The sequence below is a fragment of the Cyanistes caeruleus genome, chromosome 1, assembly GCF_971803275.1.
Source record: "Cyanistes caeruleus chromosome 1, bCyaCae1.hap1.1, whole genome shotgun sequence".
Lineage (NCBI taxonomy): Eukaryota > Metazoa > Chordata > Aves > Passeriformes > Paridae > Cyanistes > Cyanistes caeruleus.
Genome location: NC_141701.1, coordinates 55894629 through 55920170, shown reverse-complemented (window position 1 = coordinate 55920170; position 25542 = coordinate 55894629). Strand labels below are relative to the sequence as shown.

At 34.7% G+C, this 25542-nt stretch overlaps 1 protein-coding gene across 3 annotated transcripts in view; it reads right to left on the bottom strand.

Annotated features, from left to right (window-relative positions):
- CCDC102B (coiled-coil domain containing 102B) overlaps positions 1–25542 on the bottom strand; it is a 138646-nt gene that overhangs the window by 88258 nt on the left and 24846 nt on the right. For 2 of the 3 annotated variants that reach the window (XR_015288260.1, XM_086893795.1), the window contains exon 5: positions 7791–7895. The exons of the other annotated variant lie outside the window; for it this stretch is intronic. Coding sequence is in view for 1 of the 2 variants with exons in the window: in XM_086893795.1 (XP_086749921.1) it covers positions 7791–7895 (105 nt within the window). In the remaining variant the exon portion in view is untranslated. The remainder of the gene's footprint in view (positions 1–7790; positions 7896–25542) is intronic. 3 annotated transcript variants of the gene reach the window in all.

The window sequence follows — 25542 nt, the reverse complement described above, 5'->3', positions numbered from 1 at the left end:
GTAGATGTAAAGCAAATAGTGCAAAAGTTTTACTAATGTGCAGCTAAAATTATAATTTTACATGGCAGGGCATTGTGGATGTTAAAAATTTACATGTGTTCAAAAATAATTTTAAAAAAATTACCAAAAAATATTCTGTAAGAAGCATTAGAGTTAAAAAACTCTGATCTCATTCTGGAAACTACTAAGACATGAATTGTTAAGAAGCCATGACAGTTCTCTGAGAGAGAATTCTTGTGTTGCTTTTAGTAAGTATTCTAAACATACATAAAACATTTTTGGTCAATCTCAGAAATGAGATATAGGACTAGATGAAATTTTATTCTGATGGCATGCAAATACTCTCATGCTACTCTGCAAAAATAAAACAGGCAACTAGCTTTTTTAAAGCAAGCTTTCCCAATTGACTGGAAAAACAAGGATGGAGGTGGTGCAATACAGTTGGGAAACTACAGAACAATACTAAATATGTATGTTTAAATTAAATAAAAACATTGTTTTAAAAAGAAAGAATACAGTATTAAATAACTAATTGTACACATGAATCAGAAAAACTTAGAGATTTTCTGTTTTCCATCATCATGATAAAACTGGTAATTAAAAAATATTTGTAAGATCTTTGAAAAATGTGTCATTACAATTTATGGGCCCACTCCAGAAGTTAGAAAACAGGTGATAAAATAATAAAATTAAATGAAAAATTTGAAGCATACTAGTGTTCTTAAAGTTATACCACTAGTCAGATGCAAATGAGAGATTAATTTTTAAATCTGTCCTTTGACTTTCAGCTTTTCTTGTCAGGAATTCAGAACTAAAAATATTTTTGAAACTGGGAACAAATTGGTGAGAAAAGTACAGTGCTGACTGTTGATCTATATCAGCTTGTATTCCAGTAATTTTTTCCCTTTCTTTTATTAAACATCAACATAATTTTCTAGAGGAAACATATCTGTAAAACTCTATTTTTATTAGTTTTAGCTCTACAATTTAATCAATTTTCTAAGGAATTTAAATGAGAATTTCACCAGAACGTAATTAGAAAACAAACATATAAAAACAACTGTACTCTATGTTGTAATTCTGACAAAATATATTGTGTTTTAGAAATCCATTAGGGGAGCAAATTGTGCAGCCTGTACTGTTTTATCATTGCAACAACCAGCCCCAGTGGTTTTTGTTGAAACAAATATATTTCTCCACTGGATGAACAATGCTAGATGAACATCAAAGGGCGTAACAATATTACCATAATTACATCTCCTCTCATGTTTTTTCTGATGAAGAGTAAAAAATATAAAAAACTTAGTCCAAGAGATCCATGACACATAACTAGCAGTGAAACACATGGTAATTAATATAAACCCTCAGTATTTAAATTCCTCTCTTATCATCTAGGCAAATTATAAAACTCCTTCTCTGTACTGTGGTGCCCTCTCAAAACACATCTGGCACTCCCCAGGCATTCAGAGAGCGTGCAGACAGATCACTGCACACTCTCTGAATGTGCTCACTGTTGACAAGGAAGCAGTTTGCAACTCCTTTTGCATTTGGCCCTACTCACACCCCTAATTCAGCACAGCAGAAGTTTTTAAACAGAACAGGGCAGCAAATGTTGAGCCCCACACAAAAAACACAGATTTTTTCCTGCCCCCATGCCCCTTAATCCACATGTGGCATTAGGCCATCCCAAAAATTGTCAGTGCTCCAGCCATATCCACTCTCTCAGGGCTTAGGGACTGTTAATACCTGAAGCAGAACTTCCCACATGGTTTCCTTTCGAAAGAATTAATGTGCACAAAATCACTCTGAATTAAAGCAATACCAATTCAAGTGGGGATGATGAAAGAATTTGCCTTAAAGCCACAATATGTCTTTTAACCAAAATGTAAAGGTATGTTTATGCAGCTGCAGCAGTTTTCATCTTATCTTGCTCCATTTATTTTTCTTGACCACTTCTTAAATTTGATTTCTCAACTCTACTTGCAAAAGCTGTTCTAATTAATAACTTGTGATACGTTTCTGTGGAGCTCAGATTAATAAGGCTGTCTTTCATCAAATGTGTGCTACTGTAGTGGTCTAACCTTTATTAAAAAAATCTGGAAGTGAGTATTGCTGTGTTATAACATCTTCTTTAGAGATGTGCAGACAGAGGATTTTTATTTTGGAATTTTTGTTAATTTGATTTTTCTAAATATTGGAAAAAAAAAGGAACATTTGAATTTTGATTTCTTATTCAACTAAAAAGATATGTTTAGGGAGCATCAATTTAGTCTTATAGCCTTTACTAGTTTTATTATTTTTTAGTTAAAGTAAGGAAGAATGTCACTCACATTGTACCTACTCCTACACCAAAACTTCGTATCCATAAAAATTAGAGTTTACACAGTGATACTGTTAAGAAGGAGGACTTCATGACTACAGAAGACTAATTATTTTCTGCATAGAAGCAAACCATCACCAAATACCTCATATAATTAGGAAGGAATACCCCTTTCACTTTTACTAAGGGAGGAAAGGAGAGGGTCTAAGGGAAAGGAGACAGTGGATAATGTTCCTGTATTTTAGAAATACAAAGAAAACCAATCTCATTGAAGCTGCATCATAAAAAGTTACTTTTGCCTGGGAAACGTGAGGAACACACCCACCTCTGACACTATGATGGGATGACCTTGGCTAAATTCCAAATTCCCACCCAGCTGCTCTCTCACACCTCTCTTCCACAGGACAGGAATGGAATGGAAAATAGAAGGTTTCGTGAATTCAGATTTATCTCATAAGAATAAATAGACTTGACAAGGGGAAAATTAAATATCAGTTAAAAATAGAGTAGGATGGTTAAAACCAGACAAAACTAAAATCATCCTCCTTCTCTGTCGTTCCGATTGGGAACGGTGATAAAGAACGACACGGACCCTCAAGGGAGTCACAACACGAGAATTCCCTCTAGTTTATTGCTTCAGGCCTGTCTTATAGACAGATACGTGGAAAGTACAGAAAAGAAACTCTTATTGGTTAGCAAAGTGCTACATCACCATCATTGGTCAGGGGCACACAACCCCCCTGACTCCCTCCTGCAAGGAGAACAAGAGGACAGACAAACAGCACCTGGCAGTTGTTTTCTGTCTCTGAGGATTGTTTTGAAATCCTCCTTTGAAATTCCCAGGCTAGCTTCTCAGGCAGGACTGAGAGGCCATGGGCCTGCAGTTTCTGCAGCTCCCTGCAGCCTGTTCCAAAGCTAGCATCCATACTTCTCACCCTTCCTCTCAGGCTCAACATCGCTTCTTTACTCATTTTCTCCACTACCTCTTCCCTCTATGCACAGAAGGGCAATGTCAAAATATGGATCAATCTCCAAAATCCTCCACAGCTTCTCTCTGCTTCTCCTTCTTCCTCATGCTGTTCCCCTGTATCAGAGTGAGGAGTGTCACTCCCATGGGATACAATCCTTCATGAACTGCTCAAGCATGGCTTCTTCCTGCAGGCCACAGTTTTTCAAGAATTGGTTGAGGATGGGAGCTTTCCATGCAGTTGTCTTTTAGGAACAGATTGTTCGAGAGTGGGTCCCTCAGGGTCTGAGATTCCTGCCAGGAGCCTGCTCCTGCATGTGCTCTCACAGGCTGCACTTTCCTTCAGAGCAAGTCCACTTGCTCCAGCATAGGGTCATCCATGGGCAGTGAGATGGCCATTTGCTCCACCATGGACCTCAGTGGGCTGCAGGGGCACAGCTGCCTCACCTTGCTCTGCACCATGGGCTGCAGAGGAATCCGTGCTCTGGCTGCCAGAGCACCTCCTCCCCTTCCTGCATCACTGACCTGGGTGTCTGCTGGGCTGTTTCCTTCACACTGGCTCAGCTGTGGCCAGTGGATTTCTTTTGGAGCCAGTTGGAGCTGCTTGTGTCTGGTATGGGGAAACTCCTAGGCTCTTCTAACAAAGCCCATGGATATACAGATTTATTTTTTTTTGCTAACAACATGATAACCTTATCTTACTACAGAGAGAAATCAAACTTAAAATAACAAAAGTAGTTTATGCATCCACAAGCTCTACAGTTCAATATTCAGGTCCACTACAAAACATATTCCATTATTTAATATTTCATAGCCAGCTGTTTTCCATAATCATTAGAGATAATACAAAAGAATAGTTACTATTCCTCAAAATTAATTTATAAGATTGTTTCAAGTTCACAGATTAAAGAGAAAATATATTTCTATAAACATCATGTTTTGGGTATTTATAGCATCAACAAGGTGTTTTTTATTTCGTGTTATAACTTCCTAGATGAACAAGTTAGGTCCATTTAATATTTGTTACCATGATATTAGTCAAATAATACATCTATTAATTTAAATGGCATTTTCCATTTCAAGAAGTACAATCAGTAAAACCGCACAGTAACAATGTCTGATCTCAATTGTTTCATCAATTCTGCTCATCTTGTACAACAGAAGTTAACCTTTTAAAAACTGCACATGGAAATATTTTAAACCAACATACTCCCAGCTAAGAATAACATTAAGGATTCATGCTTTTTGAAATACATAATTAATATTAAATTTTATGTTCAGAACTTCAATCTACATGGTTTACTACTATGAGTGGCAAGAGATTGCACAAATTCTATGTCCTATGGAGGTATGTATACATATTAAAGAGCAAGATAACTCTCAACATGAAATTGTTTAGACAAAGCATGTAAGGATTTTATTTTTGTGTATTAATACCATGTTTTTAATGCTACTAAAACTGTTACTAAACAAAAAATGGTGCCATTATTTGCTTATACCCTCTACAAGTATGAATCAGCTATATATATCAATTAAAAACACTGAATATTGTTTTAAACTACAATGGATGCTCCAAATAATCTCACAAATACAGGTTTTGGAAAAAAGTAAGATACTAGGCAAATGTGTTTTGCTTGGGATTCATGCTGTAAAAAATTACCTGTATATCTCATGTCTACTTGCTAAATAAAGCTATAATCATTCAGATCAAGATGCACAAAGACCTTTAAATATTTAAATTTTTTTGCTGACCTAGATATCTAACCATCACCCACATTAGAACTGTTATTTTTTACTCCTCTAACCCTGCATATAATGCTATTTTATTTGAAGTTGAAATTACTATCCCAGAAATAAAAGGGTTTTGAACCAGAAGTTAAAGTAATTGTTTTCAGGTTTTTTATAGTATTAGGGAAAATCAGAAATAGTCTGAGAATTTAGTAAGGCTCAACAGTGACATTAGGATGTGTCTACAAAGGAGTAGACAGGTTCTATCTAAATTGAGTTAGGCTGGAATCCTTGAAAAATAAACTCTTTTCTTAGCACCTGTTTTGAATTTAATGGCAGCTGCAAGGTTGAAAAGTATGCCAGCTAACCACTACCTTCTCCAGATATGGCTGACCAGGTCTCCAATGCCATGACTGACTTGGAGATAACTCATTGAAAGAGCAATTTTTTTCATAAGATTGTTTCCATACTTTTTCCAGCTGTGAAGGGTCCATTTTCTCATTAGGGCTTTGCCACAACACTTCAATCCTGTTAATCATTAATTTTACTCATCTTGTCAATGAGTGTTTGGTGTCACAGAAGACTGTTTTTGGTGGTACCACTGCAGCCAGAGGCCAGGAGCCCTGGACATGCTTAGGATACTGTGGCAGACTCCAGCAAGGAGATCTGGCTGGAAATGCTGCTGAAGACTACAAGACAGCTCAGCCTTGGGGTGGAGGCACCAGAGGGCATGGCTCCCAGACTAAAATGGAGAGACACAGCACGTGCTCAATTCACAGCTCTGGAGGCAAGCTGCTCCCATCAAGGTCCTGCTGTCTCCTTCCTGAGGGTGCGGCAGGCAGAGGCAATAATCTCGCCTGTAGATGGGATTTTGTTAAACTGAAAGAAGGGGCCAACAAGAACCTTGTGAAATTAAGCAGTTTAGTCCTACACCTGGGAAGGAAGTCCCTTTCATTGACATGGTGATGTTTTTATCCGAAGCAGCTGTTGCTTAGAGACTGGCTAGGCAATCAGTCTGATGGTGGTGTTGATCTCTTCTTCATCACATTTTTTTCCCCCCCTTCTTTTCCCTTCTCCCCCTTTCCAGTTATTAATCTGTCTTTCTCTCAATCCACAAGTTTTTTTCTCAATTTTGCCCCTCCAATACTGTCCCCCAACCCATTGCTGGCTAGGTGGGAGCTTAACTGCCAGCTGGGGTCAAGCCATCACAAACCCGCTGCCCAGAGGAGCATGGATGGTTTTGAGACCTGTTTGACACAACCTTGAATAACTCAGTCTGATTTCAGAGCTGATCTTGCTTTGAGCAGGAGATAGGACTGAAGATCTCATGAGGTCCATTCCAGTTGGACTTGTCCTGTGATTCCATGTTCTGCAGTTATTGTAAATCAGGGTAATAATATAAAGGTAAATATAGGGTTGCCTTATTAAAGGAGAGAGCTGATACTAACAGAGAGTGTTGATCACAGATATCTAATAGACTATGCAACTAATTATTTTTAAAAAAAACAACAAACCAACAATAAACAAGGCAGCACAGACATATAAGCAAAAGAGATTTGTTATATAGTAATATGCTTGAGCATATGAGGATGAGTCTCCTTCTGTCCTTATGTCCTTCTGTCCATATCTCCAACCTCAAGTTACTTGCATTACAAATAAATCAAGAAAATACAGATGTGATATGAATGTGTTATCATAAAATAAATAATAGTAAAGAAAAGTTAAACCCCATTGTTGTGTAAGATAGGTTAGAAAGGTAGCCTTATTTGCATGAGCTTCCATTTGCTATTTGTCATGATGGAAACAGAAAAATCTTGTGACCACATTTAACAGCAGACATCAAGTATGAAATCTCTCTCTGAGTCTTTCCCAAGAGAAATTGCTAGTTACTAAACTCTAAATCTAGTTACTTACAATGTCATTATTCAACAGCAAATGCATGTAAATTAGATAAAAATATTTGTTATTTAGGCAAATGAAGAAAATTACTGTTTCCTGCTACACAACTCTTAGCATGGGATATGTACATTTAGTGATTGGTTGGTGGATTTGGAGGCCTTTTTGGTTTCTCTTTTTTGAACTTTCAGAATCTCAGTGAAAGTGGGAGCCTTCTGGAATACTGTTAATTAACAGCACAGAAAACTATAAAATAAAGGCTAAGAGTCTCTGAAGAAATTATCAAGTCATTTTTAGCAGTACAATAAATGAGCAGATCCTTGGAGAAAAAAAAAAAAAAAAAAAAGAATGGGCGCTTCCTTCAGTTCTACTTCGCCTAAGAAGAGATCTGATGTTCAACAAGACATGAAAAGTATTTCTCAGGTTTTTTTGCTTTGATTTTCATCAGGACTCAGTAACTCACAAAGCTTCCTTAACCTTTTCTGTTCCTCCTAGTCTTTACTTTTGCTTCCTAGTCTTGTTATACTTGCAATTTCTCCCTGCTCCTTTTAAACATGAACAGGTATTATTTTCTCTTTCTGTACCCAACAAAAATTCTAAGCCACTGAGGCCCAGTTGTTCAGGTCTGGGATGCAGTAAGGGCTTCTTTGTATTGTATTATCTTTGTTTTAGAGACAATTTTTGACATTTTGAAATAGTAATTTTGGGTGTGAATGCTCCCTAAATAATCCAACTAAGTAATATTACTAAATTAAGCAAAAATAAGCCTATTTTTAACCAAAAACCTACTTTGTGCATTTTAATGATCACAGCTCAGTTTAGTTAGTGCTGCTTTATTTTTTATTTAATTGTCTCCAGAGGTTCCTGGATTTCTTTTACCTGCATTTTTAGTTTTCTGGTCTCTTCTTCCAATCTTTCTTTTTCTGCTTCTAGTCGCTCTCTCTTTCCCCATTCAGAGGCAGTCTCGCACTGCATTCTTTCCAGCTAGGAAGGTTGAGGTTAGGAGGAGGCATAACAAAAAAAAAAAAAAAAAAAGAAAGAGGAATATTCTGATTAAAACCCCCTGGTTTTCATTGGGTGAGGCTAATAGCTTCACCTCAGAGTAAGGTGGCCACCTTAGAAATCAGCCCAAGGTGTAAGTTTCCCATGTTTCATGAAGTTAAATATATGAATTTGAAAAGAAAATAACCAAGACAGTAATTTTTTCATCAAATGTACCTTCAAAAAATAAAGCACAGATAATTTTTTTAAACAGTAGCTGGTAACAAAATACTATTATTTTCCTTCTATTTATGGAAAGATAGTATTAAAAAAATAATGGAATGTTTTAAATAACACTGAGACTGATTTTGGCTTGACAATGTCAAAGTTCTCTTTTTATTCCCCAAAAGACAAAAAGTCAGTATGTTTTTCTATTTACAGTTTAGAAAGATAGAAATAAATGGTCATTAAACTGGAGAGATTTTAAAGTATATCTTCAGTACTATATACAGTTATCCTCATAATCAGAGGAAAGATTTTTAAGTTTTCATGCTAATCTTTTTCTTGTGGTTATGATTAATAGTCTTAAGGGAAATATTATCTTTTATGGCTAATGCTGTAATCCTATTTTAGCATAACTTTATGAATTTGTTCATCAAACCCACATATAGGGTGAATTAAATATATCAACAAAAAGACAAATTACTAAGTCATATAGAGTAATTATCAAAGAACTAATTTATTTTCAGAGACAACCACATAGTATTTTTTGTCACAGCTGCATTAAATACTTCTTAGACTTCAGATGAAAAAATGGTAAAGTGGATTTATGTTTATGACACAAACCGGGTACTTATCAGGAGTACCTGGAAATGGAACATTTATCAGAAGATTATTATAGGCAAGGACTTAGTGTTAACAAGTTGTTATTATTAGCTGGTTCTTAACAGGAGATTAAAAAAGACTAAAATAAATTAAAAACTATGAAAATAAAAGGTTCCAGTTTTTTGAGGTGAAAAAAAATAAGAGAATTGTTAATATATTAAAAAAGGCCAAAATTTTAAGAACTGTTTACAGTTTTCAGTTCTGTGAGAACTGAAATCGATTATTTGCTAAAAATGGAGACTGAAAACATTGTGAGACTCTTCTTCACTGAAGAAACAGTATATCTGTGCCAACAAGGCTTTAGAAAGAGCCATAGAAGTGTTCTTTTTCAGTTCTATTGGTTACTTTTATTCTGAAATCGATTTCTGGCAAATAATGAAAAGGTACTTCATGTAGAGCAAAGAGAATGAGCTGTTGCAGCATAAAAGAAACATAATTCTAATCCTGTGAATAGTAACCATGTCATTATCTAGCTTAATCAAATTGCAAACTTGTCTGTTCCCACACTGTTTCTGAGTAAATAAAAGCAATTAGAAACCAAATAAAGTTAAAGAGGCTCATTCAGATTTTCAGAGGACAGTAAAAGTGATTGTTCCTCTCTGCTCTGCATTGGTGTGGCCTCACCTCTAGCACAGTCTGCAGTTCTGGGCACAGGTCATCAAACCATTAGAGAGGCTCCAGAGTGACAGACTGCAAGTTGCTAACTCCAACACACAAGTAAATGTTTGATGCTCACGTGTTCCTAATGTGGTCTTTAAAATCTATCCACTGAATTTCTGTACAATAGTTGGAAATTAAGGAATCACATACCCCTATTTAGCAGCAAATAGTTTTTCTTCCCCAGCAAAGTTATGCAAATTATTTGAACACAGTCCACTGGACTAGAATTACAAGCTCCATGTTTTTGCCTAAATAAATATGAAGGCATATTTATTATTACCAGTATCCATGAAAGTTCCAGAACATGAGAAACCTTGTCTTCTTGCAAAGCACCTGCCAAAATATACCGCTGAAATTCTAAGCCTGAAAGCTCACCTTTTCACAATGTTGACACTAATCAATACAAATTCCTTTTTGTCAGACATCAAATAGAGAGAAATCACAGAACCATCCAAGGTTGAACTTCAGTTAAGAAATTAGGCAGAAGATGACTATCACATGAAGATCTGATGTCAAAGATAAATTTATTTACTGTTGCCTGTAAAAGTTCAATTCATTGCACCCAAGATGCAATTATGATAAATTTACATATTTAACAGAATTTAGTATGAGAATAATGTTGATAACAGAGGGAAATTCCCATTGTTACTGAGCACTGCTTACACTAAGTCAAGGCACTTTCAGCTTCTCGTACTGCCCTGTGAGCAAGGAGGCTTGGGCTGCACATGAAGCTGGGAGTGGACAGCTAACCCAAAGCAGCCACAGGGAAATTCCATTCTGTATGATGCTGTTGTGTGGAACTCCAGATTCTGATTTATAAAGAAAAATGAAAGCTTAAGAAAAAATTTGCAATGTGGGAAAAAAAAAACTTGAGATCTTTAATTTTCCCTGAAAATGTGAATATTTTCTCTCCACAAAATATCTGTGCAGACTTGCACTGAATTTCACTTTTTAATAGGAAGATCAGAATAATGGTGGAAGCATAGAATGAGGTCAAGGTAGAGTCAATGAAGTGGATAATTGCAAAGGTGAATGGTGGAAATGAAGTACAGAGTACTGACCTTTTGAAACTGGATAATTACATCTTAGAGCTAACCTACACCATTTTATGACTAACATGAAAGGCAGAACCCTGCAAAAAAACAGACACAGAGAAAGGAACTCCACCTTGTACAGTTCATTAGCAGGGAAATCTTAATGCCCTTGTTCAGTTTAAGGCAATAGAACAGTGGTTGAGGTTCCAAAAGTTTTGTTTTTAAACAAGATTTTTCTCCTTCTCCTTAATCCAGAAGATAGAGTAGGATAAAGGACAACAATTAAGGTGTAATGAATGCAAAAATAAATATGATGGAGATGAAATATAGTAGTCAACATGATTTCAGACAGAAAACAGAAGAAATTGCACACACCCTTTACCTTTTTTTATGTTAGTGAAAACATTTGTTAGCCTCCTATAAAACTTGGAAAAGGTAGTAAAGTGTTTTTAGAGAACTATGATATTCAGCTTTTTAAAGAAGTATTTAAAATGGAGTTGGACAGAGCACAAGCATTATGTTAAAAAAAAAAACAAACCTGCAGTTTTGATCTAATCTGATTTGTAAGTGATGTCAGAAATAAAAAACTGTCAATCTAACCAGAAATTGTCCCCATGAAATTTTTCTTCTACAAGACTGGGATTTTCTTTACCAAATGCATGTTCTGTGAAAGATTACCTACATATCTCAAATAAAAGCTGATTTGACTGAGAATAGAAGAGCTTATTTATTTTTAAAATTTCCAATCTGAACCTTACACAACCACAGCAAATCATTAGCTTCTAATGCTATCTGTCTTTATACTCAGAATCTATGGACAAACTGAATGAGGCCTATGGACTTGTGACCCAGAGAGGCAAGAATTCCTGTTTAAACTACTGACCTCAGGCAGCCTCACTCAAGTACAAATGCAAAACATCTTCTTCGGTTTGTGCAGATCAAAAATGGAAATTTAAAATCAATATGTGCCTTTTTTGTCCTTAAAATGACTATGCAGGTCTTTATTCATGTTCCAAAGCAAGATAAATGAACACTTATTTTCAGGATTCTTGATAACCTCACTGTGTTGTGCATGGAGGTAATTTCCATTCATCTATGCTACAAATTATTCTACAGAATTTAAGCAAGAGGTATATTAAACTGAAAATTTAATAAGCCACAAGTTGATTATGAATTAAGGACCATGGCACCCTGCTAATACAGAAAACCTATTGAAATAACCATAAATCTTCATAAAGTCGCGAAGAATTTGATTCTTGCAGATTTCTTCCCCACAGTTACTCAAAAAACTCAGCACAAGAAGCAAATTTTCCTTTGCTTAACTCAGACAGGAGTACTGTCTCTCAAAAAATGTCATACCCAACAGTCTTTTCAAAGCCAGAGCCAAGAATTCAACAATTGTGCAGTTTTACCAACCACCTTCCAAATAATTGCACATAGATAAGAAATGCAAGGACAGAGAATCTGCCCTTTCACAGTGGTAACTTGAGAGAAGTCATCAACTTCTAAAGTGCGGGATGTGTTTCAGCTGCTAGAAGGAATGGCAAACATGCATCTCCCTTATATATGGCACCTAGGTGGATTGGATTAAATCAATTGAAACCAAACTCTGCCTGAAGATGATGCAAACATAAAGCAAAAGCATCACATTCCTTCATTGAATTAATTTTGAAACAACACTGCAATTCATAACAGAATTATGCAAATGTACTGGGTCTGAAGTTATTTTATCAGAGGATCGTCTGAAAGTAATGGTATCAAATGCTTAAAGACAGTCTCTCACCACAATGGGGAGAAAAACAATCTGTGTTGTAAGATCAGGAAAAAACTCATGCAGCCAGAAGCAACATCAAAGAGATACACAAGAGAAGAAAATAGTTACATTGATGAACCAGATTCTCTTAAGCCACTTCCAGTTTTAGTTCAGCTGTATCTACAGAACTTGGAAGATGACAATGGTTCCACTCTACTTCTCACCACCCTTTGAGAAAGGTGTAAGAGGAAGACGATTTCACATAGCAAGACAATAATATGCAACTGGATAGAAAACAATTCCAAGAAGCTTTGTTACTTGCAAAGTAAAAGCTATTTTGCTATTTTGTTGGGGTATAGCAGAGTCTGGTTTTTTTGGGTTTTTTAAATTTATTTTTTTTTTGAGATTTCTACTGCTAGAAGTCTGTAAGAACATGAGGAAAACAGCCAAAGCTCCTAAGGTCTTAAAGAAAACTCATCAACTTTCCTGCTTCCAAGATTAGCACTGCTGTACACAGGCATGATATGTGATGCTGGGCAGTTTTGCAATGATTATTTCCAGTATGTCTGACATTTTATAGAATTCTTTTTTGTTTTTAATCTAAAAGGTGCAAAGACTACCAGAATCCATAGCACTCCTTCCAAAGGAAAGGGAAGACAAATGTTGGCTACCTTTTTATTTGACAAATGCTTCCATACAGTAAAAAAAAAAATTACTTTGTTTTTTTTCTTATTGTATGCAAGTCTGCCAAGAACACCATTTAGTCCATCAGCAGCTATACTGAAAGCTTGATAAATGTTATTGTGCCTGACAATATCTTGAGACACCAAGCCCTGCAAGAAATTGAACTTTTTAATGAATGCTTATATTCATAACAATGCCTAGCACCAGCATATTTAGAAATCAAATATTTCTTCCTCCTGGTTCTACTCAAATGCTTAAGTCTGCTGCAAGCTGATATCATTGCACTATGCTGACATTATAAGGAAAGTTGTTGATCTACCACTATGTTTTTTCCTAACACCCATGTCTGCATACTGACAAAACCCTTTTGTGTGTTTGACTAATTTAACAGAAGTGATTTATGCAGGAATAGAAGTTATCCATAGATATATAAAAAGTTTTAAGCATGAGGCTTTACAACAATCAGAAATAATATATGCAGAGAGGCATAAAAAATAGGAACATAGGTGGAGAAAATTACCTTTGATCATACAGATCTTTCTTTCCATCTGAATCTGTCACTGCTTTTATCAGTTTCTTGTGAGTTAAATTTCATATGGACTATGTATTACATTAAAATTAACACCTCCTGTTCAGGAGAATCTACTATTCATTCAAGAGAAATACATTTTCTATCAATGTCTACCATATAAAATTATCCATAATGCCTATCCAAAATTAAACTTTCACCAATTATTTGTATATAATTAAATACTTCCAAGGAACTACCTTAACCTATCTAAACATTTGAGATCAGTAATGAGAATACCAACACATCATGCACTCATTTCTGCTTTAAAATTATGAAGGTTTTTTGTGTTTTATCTCGTTTTAGACAAGAGATATTTGCATTTTTCATGTGGAAAAAAAAGATGACTAAACAAATACTGGAAGTTAGTTTCTTGCAGTATCACAGAATGTATAAGGTAGGAAAGACCACAGTGGGCCACCTGGGCCAACATCCCTGCTCAAGCATGGTATGTTAACCTTCTTCATTGTGATCCCAATTCATAACAAGATTGAGACTAGAGAAATGTACCAACTATCAGTGTCTAACCAAGCCATACAGTGCTGCTTGTTTAGTCAGCATTTTCATGTGTCAGAAACAAGTTTGAAAATTATATAGAAAAAATGTTAAAACTAGAAAGGACTGTTATAATGAAGATATAAAAACACATGCTATAAGTAAAGTATCTGATAGCCATAAGCTGTAAGGACAATTTTGTCAAGTAGACATTTTTGTAGGCTTGTCAGAAAAGCATGAGTGTTTTTATTTAAAAAAATGTTTTAATTTAAAAACAAATAAGAGTGTGATTATTTTTGTGATAGATTTTGTGCTGTTCTACTATTCTCAGTTTTCTACTAATATATAAGCCAAATGTAAAACCATTTGTGAGCTGTCTTGGAAACTTAGGGACTTCCATCCATTGTTTAAAATGAACAATTACAAAAATGCTGTTTTCATTTTTATAGCCAGGTGATATATTAAACATATCCATATGTCCTAATCAGCCAAATCACCAATGCACATGAAAGATTAACCACGTACTTTATTATCTTCCAGAACCAAATGCAAGAATCTGTAGTTCAAAATGCAAGCCTCCTACATTACCAATCCATACAAATACCTTTTATTTTTGTTATGAGTAAAGTGTGTTTCAGCTCAGAGAAACAGAAATAGAAGATTCCTTCATTTTTTCACTGGAAAATGTACACTTGATAATTATGAGGAGTAATATATCTTCTATATGAAAATTTAATTAATGAAAACAGTAAAAATAATAAAAATTAAACATCAACATCTTCACCTACTTTTCAAATTAAAACAAAGTATCAGCCTCATCTCAGTGTTTACTCTTGATGCAGCTTTGTCTCATATTTGCTAGTATGAATATATCAATATTCTACCACCATTTCTGGTTGGGGAGCCCTCATATTGTCCAACAGGTAGGAACCCATATATTTGCATTCCTCAAAATAAAATATTTGGGTAAGAACCATTCCTCAGTTTCGTCAATTATATTGGTATTGACTGAACTTCTACATAGCCTAGATAAAATTCCCGTGAGGACATTTTCCAGGCTGAAGTTGAAAGTGATGTGGTTTAAGTCTCTTCCTGAGTTTCTGGGCATCCTGTCAGAGATCATTGAGGGAGTCATGGGAGTCCTCTGAGACACTTGTGGGTATTTGCTGCTGCCACATGAGGAACCATTGAAGTAACTGCCCCTTCACCACCAGAACCTTGTTTGCTGCATCTTAGACAGAATAAATGCCCCTGCAGGAAAAATGAAAACCTAGATTTCTAAATTAGTAAAAAAGGATATGAAATCTATTATCTGCTCCCCTTATATTTTGAAAAAAAATCAATAATAATTAGTACTATTTTTCTTTTTTTCTACAGCTGGTTTCAGATTATGTCTCAGTTTCAAATAGTCTATCTATCAGGATATTGGGAATTTTCCAGAATTACCCTGAAATTCTTCCCCCATAAGATGAATGCAGTAAGTGACAGCTATTTACTCGCTGAAAGAAAAATTAATTACAATTAAATTACCAATCATTCATCAAATCATTCTTCCTTTACTGTTGTTTAGAAACAAATACTCATATTGTCTTATTTTATATATGCCCAAGCCATAGATAACTTCATGCAGACCTTATACCTATATTATAATATGGACAACAGTAGAAGGACTTTATTTTCCATCTCTGTCTGTGACTAAGACCCTCACCTCTGGCTCATACCACAAAGGTCCTCACAGTACAGACTACTTGGCTCTCCTAACCTTCCCTGAACCACTCCAACAGTATCTGTGAGCATTATCTTTTGCTCAACCCTAAGACAAACTTTGTCTGGGGCACAGAACCTCACACAGAATTTCTGTCAGCATCATTCACAACTTCTCCTGCTCTGTATTACTCATTTTAGCTGCTGTTCAGCTATATTCCCCTCCTACTTCTATGGCTTGCTGTACATCAAAAGTAACACTCATGGTAAAAAATATACCAGCAACTGCACCAAATGTAACTTACTCAGCTGCACCAAAAGGATGCTTCACTAGCTTACTTTAGTAATTTGATTCTACAAATTTACTAAATGTTCCCTTTCAATATGGTCTTTCAGACTATCCAATATCAGCTTTCTATCTGGGTTCTTTTCTAGCCTATTTAATACTAACCACTTCCAAAAGTTCTCCCAGTTTCTGGAAATTGCCCATAAGTCACATTTCATTCTTTCCTTTAAAAATCTGAAGAGAATGGTTCTCAGAGTAATTCTTGACTTCAGAAACAAAAGCTGAAGCATTGATTGAAACACAATTCAAGTATTATTTAACCATATCTTTAATATTAGGCACCTTTTAAGCAGCCTTTGACTTGAAGGCTATTTTTCTTAATAATGACAAAAGCAGTCAAATTCAAGTGGCTTCTGTACTTCTGTAATTAGAAACATATAAAGTCATTTGAATGCACTGGGCATCTTTTTGCAGCATAACTTTTACTGCAGGCTCTTCAAATTATCTTCTTGTTGTGTTTAGCAAAATATTCGTGCTTAGATAATCATGATCTTACATAAAAATAACATGTACAAGATGCTGTTTGCTATATTCCTAAATTGCTATATTCCTAAATGAAAATGATATTTGAGATGGGACTAACATGACTAAATTATCAAACTACTTTTCCTACTTTTCCTTTTTTGACTAGAGATAATTAGAGTTCTAACCAAGATTAATCTAAATGAACATTATACGGCGGTTTAGGTGAATATAAAATGTTCTCTAATCTCATTCAAGGAAATAATTCACATTTCAGCAAATCATTTGGAAAATACTGCTTGAAATTTATAAGGGACACATACCAACCAAAACTCTCAAAGCTTTACAAGCCATCACTTATGCAGAGAGTGAGAATTCCAATGTACTAACAAATTACTTTTTCCTTTTGCTACTATGCATGGAGAGGTCAAATTTTTAGTCCAGGGAATTAAGAAGCAAAAATTCCTAATTAGCTAATAGTCAACTGATCTAATAACTGTAGCTTAAGAAAAAATTAAAAAAATTTAAAAAGTAAAAGTAAAAGAAAAAAAATCACACTTTAATATTTATGTTTCACTAACAAACAAGGTAAAACTTGAGCTCTTGACATTTACAATGAAGGGTTTGATTTGTTTTACTTTACAAAGAGTAGCATGCTTTCCTTGCAGTTGATTGGATTATGACAGAACACAGCAGGGGTGACAGTGGTAATAGAATAAACAAACTGCATTAAAAATCCTAAGTAAATGACAAAGATTGTTTTAGGCATAGGATTGCAGTAAATATTTTTCCTAATGTAATTTTAAATTTCAAAGGTCAGATGATTTTGCGCATTCTTAAGCAAAAAAATATGAAGGAAAGCAGAAACTTTCACGTCTTAATTTTCCCCACTGATGTCTTAGCTTTATGAGAGGGGGAGGAGGGGGGGAGGACTCCTCACTGTGTGCTGAAAAGTTCAATTCCAGACATTCTGGTTTATATTTCAAAAGAAGGTAGAATAGCCTCCTGCTGAGATTTTTTTTTTTTATAAATGACACCTGAAACTTCTTATTAAACTCTGCTTAATTCCCTTTTCATTCAAGTATTGTTGCAAGACTGAAGTTTCCCAGTTTAAGAATTTTTATGATCTGCATTTAGCTTACTTCTGTTACTACTGTTCTTATCAGGGGGAGGGGACCATGTGTGTATGTCGATTTTTGGTTGTTTTTCCTACTCAAACCTAATGCAACAAGCTTCTTCCCAAAATAAGGAGGACAAACTAAGCCCTGGGAGACCTGAAACTGACTAATGCAAAACCTCATTTTAATAGCAAGATGAAAAATAGATTTGTATGCCTGTGAGTAGAAATACATGTACAGTCTTTAATGGAAGCAAAAATGAGCTTCTATTGTACTGGAAGAAATGACCAGACCAATTAAATTTTCACTCTTTCAGAGCAATAACAATTTATATATCATTTACAGAAGATAATTTTTATATTTGGTATTTTTACAAATAAACAGCCTACAAATTTAATTGCAGTCCAGACTATAAAAGCTTGCCTCCTGTTACTTCAAATAGTTATCTGCTGCTGTGTATTTAAATAGTTATTATTAGTAATTAATTTAGGAACTAGCATAGACTGTAAGCCATTCTAGTAAGTACTGTAAAAGGAAGATGATAACCCTTCTTCAAAACATACAGAGATTTTTCATAAGAAGATGAATGCAGACATGTAGAAAATCATTGGGGGAAAAAAGAGTAAATAGTGCAATGGGTAATATATTTGTTTGTTTGTTTGTTTTTGAAGTTTTATTTGCTGTACAGAAGGTCAATAACTCTTTTGCTTACAACCAATTTCTTAGCCAACTTTCCATCCTCACTTTATACTGTTGAATTGAGAGAAACATATAGCTAAATAAAGAACTGTAAGGAAATGGGAAAATCGATAATGGTCAGCATGATTAGGAAAGATTCAAAACAAGTTCAAATTGTCCTTGGTCTCAATAGTTTCCTAAACTGTATGGGTATTACATGTTGCAGATCAGGACACTGTTCAACCTAATTTTAATTTTTAATATGAAATTATTAAATTAATAATATTAAAGATATAATAGGAAAGATAATTTGTAGATTTTGATAGAAAATAAAATACTAACTAAAATTAAATTACAGTCTATTTTTTAATGTAACTGATAATGAATCATAACAGAAATACATCAAAATGACAGCAACAGTCAAAGCCTCTACATTTAACTTAGGGACTACACAAGTTCACTTATTTTACAGATGAGGACTGTTGACTTTTCAGATTAATGGTCAAGGGATGCTGGGAATAGGATGTTTTCTGTAGCTGTAGGTCTCTACAAATAAATACATGTCAGATTACTAGAATACTAAAGAGTGTGAAACCACACTAGAATTTGTAATCATTATTTTCCTGTAGGAAAAGCATCCATAACAACATATTTAATTAAAATTTGCAAGTCTGATTTGACATAATGTGAAATATTCAGGAAAGTCAAAATGGCATCAAGGTTCCTTGATGAGTACCAGACAATTATACCAATGTTACTTAAAGTGCAGATAAATTGCACTATAATACACCAGATTCCAAAAGTTGCCATGTTCAGATGCAGTGAGCTTTATCCTTGAACATTAACAACCTATGCTAAAAGGGACAGATTAAACTAGTATTCATTCAAGCTTGTTTTCTCTTCTGAACTGTAAGTTCAACAGGATTCAAGAAATAGAGGAGATGACTTTGTTCAAAGAAGTTTAAAAGTCTTTTGCTGCTTAGAGTTCAGGTAAATATATCATAGGACATTTCTCCATACAGCTCTCCTTTCCTGAAATATACAGTTTTAATCACTTGACATGGATAAGTAATTACACAAAATAATTTCTGTAGAGCAGTGGTCTGGTGCCAGGTGCCTGGTAGTACTGGTTCTACTGCTTACAGTTGATGTGGCATGTCTTCTGTTTTATCTGAGCCATACCCAGAACAGAACATCATACTGGTACTCTGAAGATACAAGTGTCCCTGAAGAGTCTTCTGTTACAATTCCTAATCACCTGTTACTACTCAGTTTAGGAACTTCTGTAAAGATCCTTGACATCAGCAGATGTCTAACTGACTTGGAGGTATCATTCACGCTGTTACTTGAAGAAATATGCAGTGCTTCAACAATGTAAGTATGGAAAGCTTTGTTTCAAAAACAATGGAAGAAAATTATCTAAGGCTGTCCTCCCAATCAAGCCTCCTCCCAAATTAGATTGCTAATTTTTAAGTGACTCGCTGCTATCCTTATTCAGGTAAGGATAGAAGAAAAGAATGGAATCATTAAGAGCAAAATGCTTGAATAGTTAATTCAATACCTTCAATGTCATCAATTTTCAGCATTCTACCTGTTGTTACATTTAATTCTTCAGTGGCTGGTAACTTTTTTCAAGTAGTTTCAGCCCAAGTTGATTTTATGTGACTGAATAAAAAGCAAGCACACTAGCAGAAATATTTACTTTAACAACTAAATGAATGCTAAAATATAATATCAAAAGGCAAATTCAGGATAGCTAAACATATATTAAAAATGAGATATGAAAAAGCCTTTTTGTTTGTTTTTTTTTTTAACTATACACTGCAAAGAATTAATTTCTGATATAGAGAGCCATATGGTCAACTGACCACACTAATACATTATTAAGAAGCAACCTTGTAATAAATTTGGACCATTCAATCTGAACTGTGAAAAATTCTTTTTGTTAAAGATGCGGTCATAGAATCATAAAGTTACCTGAATTGGAAGGAACCTCGAAGATCATCTTGATCCAACCCCCCTGCTCTGGGAAGGAGCACCTTAACTAATCCCTAGGACCAAGATTTCTTCATGTACACAAACATAAAAAAACATACATAAACACAAATCTATAAGTGTGTGCATTTGCACATTCCTCCCTCATCTTCTTCATTTCATCACCAAGTTGTACTTTCTGACAGTGGCAGAACAACAGGCTAAACAAATCTCTTCAAATAGTGTCATTTTGGCATGGTGTTCCTTTCACAGAAAATCTGTGTGCAGAAATATATTTCAGTATGCACACACGTTTCTTCTGAACATACTTTCTCACAGAAATAACTTTTCATATTTCAGTTTTTCTTAAATAAAAAAAAAAAATCTTGGTCTTGATTGGTGTTTTCAATGCAAAATGTGTAATGAGGAAAGAAAATAATGGCAAGTATGACTCAGTGGAGATTAAATATCTTGTCAGAAACCAGTATGAGCAAAAAAGTCAATGAAACTGTAGACTTATCCTGCATATTCCAAATTAGATTTGTGGGGAAATAAACATCAAATGGAATCTTAATTTTATGCAGCATGACAAATGATACTTTATGCTGGACACTAAGAACATTAAGTATGTAATTTCCAGAGATAAAACTAAATATAAACAGGGATGTGATTTATGAAAACAGCAGAAAGAATAGTTAACTCTGCAAGAATTGCTGCTGAAGAAGCAATACAAAATTCTTTCCTTACTCTCTAACCACCTGTCAGTTATTTTAATTTACACAGGAAAAAAAAGTGTATATTGAAAGTCATTTTTAAAGTACTTTTATCAAACCACAAGTCAGATGCATAGCACCATTTTCATCCCATTTCATTCAGTCTGAAAATTGCACCAGCCTCCCAAACAAATGAAGCATTGAAACCAGTAAGGAACACTCAAAATTCTAGACCTAGTCTAAAAATAATGCGATTTTATTACAGTAAAATTAACTGCACCAAGTTTCCATTCTAGTAAGTCATTTGCATTCTCAAATAATTCAGATGTTGTTTACAGAAAATTGCCTAATGATATTTTAAATCTCAGCCTTGAGGCTTCTTGATATCAAACTTTATAAAAACTCCTTTAGCATACTAAAATAGACTACTGGCTATTCTCTAGTGTATAAAAGTGCTATAAACTTTTTTTTTACATAATTTTGTTCCTATGATAACTATGCAAAGTACTCAACATTTCTGGGCATCTTAGCTAAGAAATTAAATAGAGAAATTCACAGTAGCCAGCATAACTGTTCAGGCTATGGGGTTATGTCTGATAGTTATTATGCTTTCTGCAGGATTCAGGGTACAGTCGAGCTGTGTTTTTGAGTCAGATGAAGAGTATGGGACAGAATGGATGATCTTACTATATGTATTTAAATTTTCTGTAAGGTTATGAGTATCACTTTTTCTATTTCATATATGTACTAAATGAATAAAAAAAATTTCACACTATAAGGTAATTTCAGAATAAAGATTTCTGGAGGACATAGAAATCATGCAGAGTCCTTAACAAGATCTACATGTTGGCAACTTCAGCCTCCAAATAGGCTGTTCCATTTTAAAGAGCATTTAAATGTTTACAATGATAGCAGAAGACTTGATTTATCCAGAAGCTTCATTCACAGCAGTGGAGCTTCCTTCACCTGGGAGCAACAGCTAGGGAACCATTCACAGTCTCTTAAAGAAAGTAATGCTCCTAGGTAACAATACATAGATTGCTGTAATATAGTGTAAAACATCTATATACTGAGAGAGAGAATAGAAAACATTTGTTTTAAAATATGTTAAAAGACGGGATTTTTTTGGCTCTATTGCAAAATCAATAGCTGGTGTCTTACTTTCAATTGTAAAAAAACAAAGAGGAAGAACAAAAATGTCTCTGCCAAATATACGAAATGCTCTTTTAGCCTGTTTTCCTTTTTATCTTGGTATACTTTTTTTTCACTGATGTTCCAAAAAGATTTAAGTACCAATTAGTGTAATTTTTGCCTCACATCCCATAAACTGGGATAGGAATTTCCCTCATTAACTACCAAAGCACAAGATAATATAGAGTAAGAGTAAATTCTGTACTTCAGCCAACTGTAAATTCTTTTAAACAACACAGAAGTCTCTGCCTATAGTAGCATTTATAAGTCTACAGTGCACACCAGTGGAATATAGTAGTACATGCATTTTTCCACTATTTTCAATATAATGTAAAATTGTTTTGTAAATATTCCATCTTATTTAACTATGAAATGACCAGAAAACACATCCTTCAGGATTTATAAAGATGGATAAAAAACTATGAGGAAGATTAGCAATGACTATAAAAAAAGAATGTTTTTTTGTACATAAGATAAAATGATCATTCTAAAACCTAAAACTTCAACAGCCTTGCTCACTCCAATTCTGTGTTTAAAAACATCACAGCAACACACCAAAGATTTGCTTTGTTTTCCAGAGTGCAAAGACCTAACTAATCAAATTCAGACGTACTTTTTGTGTTTCTCAGACTGATGGTTAATTGATCTATAAACTAAACTGTATCTGAAAAAATTGGATACCCCATTCCAGGGGACATTCAACAAGTAAAGTTATGGATGTAAAAATTTTCATTTTCTTCAGAGAACTTAGATTTCTACTCTTTTCAACAAAGTTTACTTTAAGCCCAAGTATATATAATGTCAATACCCTTTATTTACTTAATAGTCTTACAAAAAAAAAATTGCCTTTCTGTGGATACTCCTGTAAATACAACAACAAGTACAATTTTATATTGAGTGCTTTCCTATTTTAAAAATAACAAAGTATTTTACAACTTTTAATTCTTAGAACAAAATTCTTTGAACAAAAAAGGAAATTACCAGTTATGACACCAAATGCAAATTCTGTTGTATCTGTTAAAATGGTCTCATTTATAACCCCAAATAGGGCAAGATCAATGCTAGTGGCTCACAAAGCTACGTATAATGCTCATGGTTACTATGATCATAAATTGTCACTTTACTGTTTTTTTAAATTAAGTCAGTACTTTGAAAACTCATTTACAACTTCCAAATTGATGATGATATAGTGCATAGTTTTTTAAACTGATGATCAGCAAGATCACCAAGGCTTTCTATATTTAGTTTATTCCGAGGTGAGCAAATACTTTTTTTTAATGAAAGTAATTCAAGAAATTGATTAGTTATTGGGAGAACTAATAATCAAGTCTTGGCAGCTGTGAAGCTTCTAACATTCCCCAAAATCTCTCCAACTTCCAAAAGGCTAGCAGAGCTATCCATTCCTAAAAGTGGTTTGATTTGCAGTAGCGCTGTCACTTGCAGACCAAGCACTTTTTTTCACATTCACAGTGGGACTGTTAGGCAATTTACCAAAGGAAATTACAGATTAATTTAGTCAAGGACATGAAAATAATCTAGATATAATGACTGATCTGCTATTAATCTAGAAATTCCTTTGTGGTTTAATATTGATGATATAAGTTGGAATCAGGCTCCATGCTTAGCCTAGTAGATGTCTGCACTTTCCTTTATTTCACTTTCAAATATTTCACTGTCAAAAATCTTGTCTGTTGTTCCAGCATCCACTTCTCAACAGTAATATATAGTGAGTAATATTCACATCCATGTTGTCAACACACAAGGTTTGGTTTATTTCAGTAGAGGGAGAGTTTCCACTTACAGAAACCCCCCTCTACTGATACAAATAATTTCATTTGCATTAGTCAGATTCATCCAGACCTGTGTAATTTAAAAATGAGATTTATGTTATAAATATGAGAAGATGAACACAGTGCTCAAAATATCACCTCCTGTTAGCAATTAATGTAATTGAGCATATTCCCAAGAAAAAAGCAGCAACACATATATGCAAGCATTCACATACATAAATATTGTTATCTATCTCCAATGAATTCTCAGAAAATTTTTTACTTCCTGTTGTCCTATTCCTGATGACAGCACCATAAAGTATTTCATAAAGATTACATTTCTTAAGCAAAAACTATTAACTAAATCTGGACCTCCTCTGTTTTGCACAAGTATAACAAGCTAAAATCCTACTTAATGAACATGCAGAAAATAAAGAACTAAAACCTAAAGAAACTCAAATATGAAAGATAGATGCTGGTTTGTTGCTGTGCTGCATATGCATCACCTATTAACTAGAACTTGAGACTTAATAGACTGCTTGCAATTCTTTCCAGAACATGAAAGAAAACTAATTAAATTCCCTCTATTATTCCAAATCTGAGATGTTAAATTCATAGGACATTTTTAATTCACTACCTATGTTTAGTTTTATAGACATGCACTTTGAGTTTTGTTGGATCAAAGATGTCCTCTATCCATTGTCCTGAAAGCTAAAACCTGTAAACTGCAACACAAATATTTCTTATTCTTCTAGTCATGAATGCAGACTGAAAAGAACATGTATTTCCTAACACCAATCCAACACAACCAGGCAATGTTCTTAAATTATTCCTTCAAGGCCGATCTTTGTAAAAGTACATTGCTTTCTGGCATCAGAACTCCACCATGTGTGCCCTGCTGAGCTAAATGAGTCTCCTGATACACCTAACCTGTTCTCCTGAGTATCAGGACAAACCTTGGTAGTACTCCAAGGCCTGACAGCTCTGGTTGACTCCTTTGTTTACCTATCAGAGTTGCCTCCCATGGGACCCTTCCCAGCAGTTCCCTGACTAAGACAATATCCTGCTCTCCTTAGATTCAGGGTTTGTACTTGGCTGCTTGTCTTTCTTCTTTCAGGATGACCAACACAGTTATTTCAAAATTACCACAGATGAGGAAATTATTCATCATCACATCCCCAGCTGGTTTCCTTCATATTCATCAGCAGCAGATCCAGCTATTCACCACCACTTGTTGGCCCTTTGACTACTTTCAGCAAGAATTTATTCCTGAAACCACACTGAAATATCTTTGATTGAAGCAGCTATTCTACCCCTCTAGCAGCTGTAGTCACCCACAAGAACTGGAGTTTACAACTCCGAGATCTGAGTTCTTTAAATGCTTTTGTTTGATTCCTCATCAGGTGGTCTGTAGCAACCACAATGACACCCTTACTGGCCTCTCCTCTGATCCTAGAGTCACAAGTCTGATTATCCTCCTTCCTTCTGGGGACCTAAAAAGACCTGAGCTGTTTATGGGTCTGAGGGCAACTTCCATGGCCTCAGCCCTTCCTTGCCAGTATTTATGGAAGTCCCTCACATTACTCCAGTTGCATGGACTCGGCACAGTATTTGAG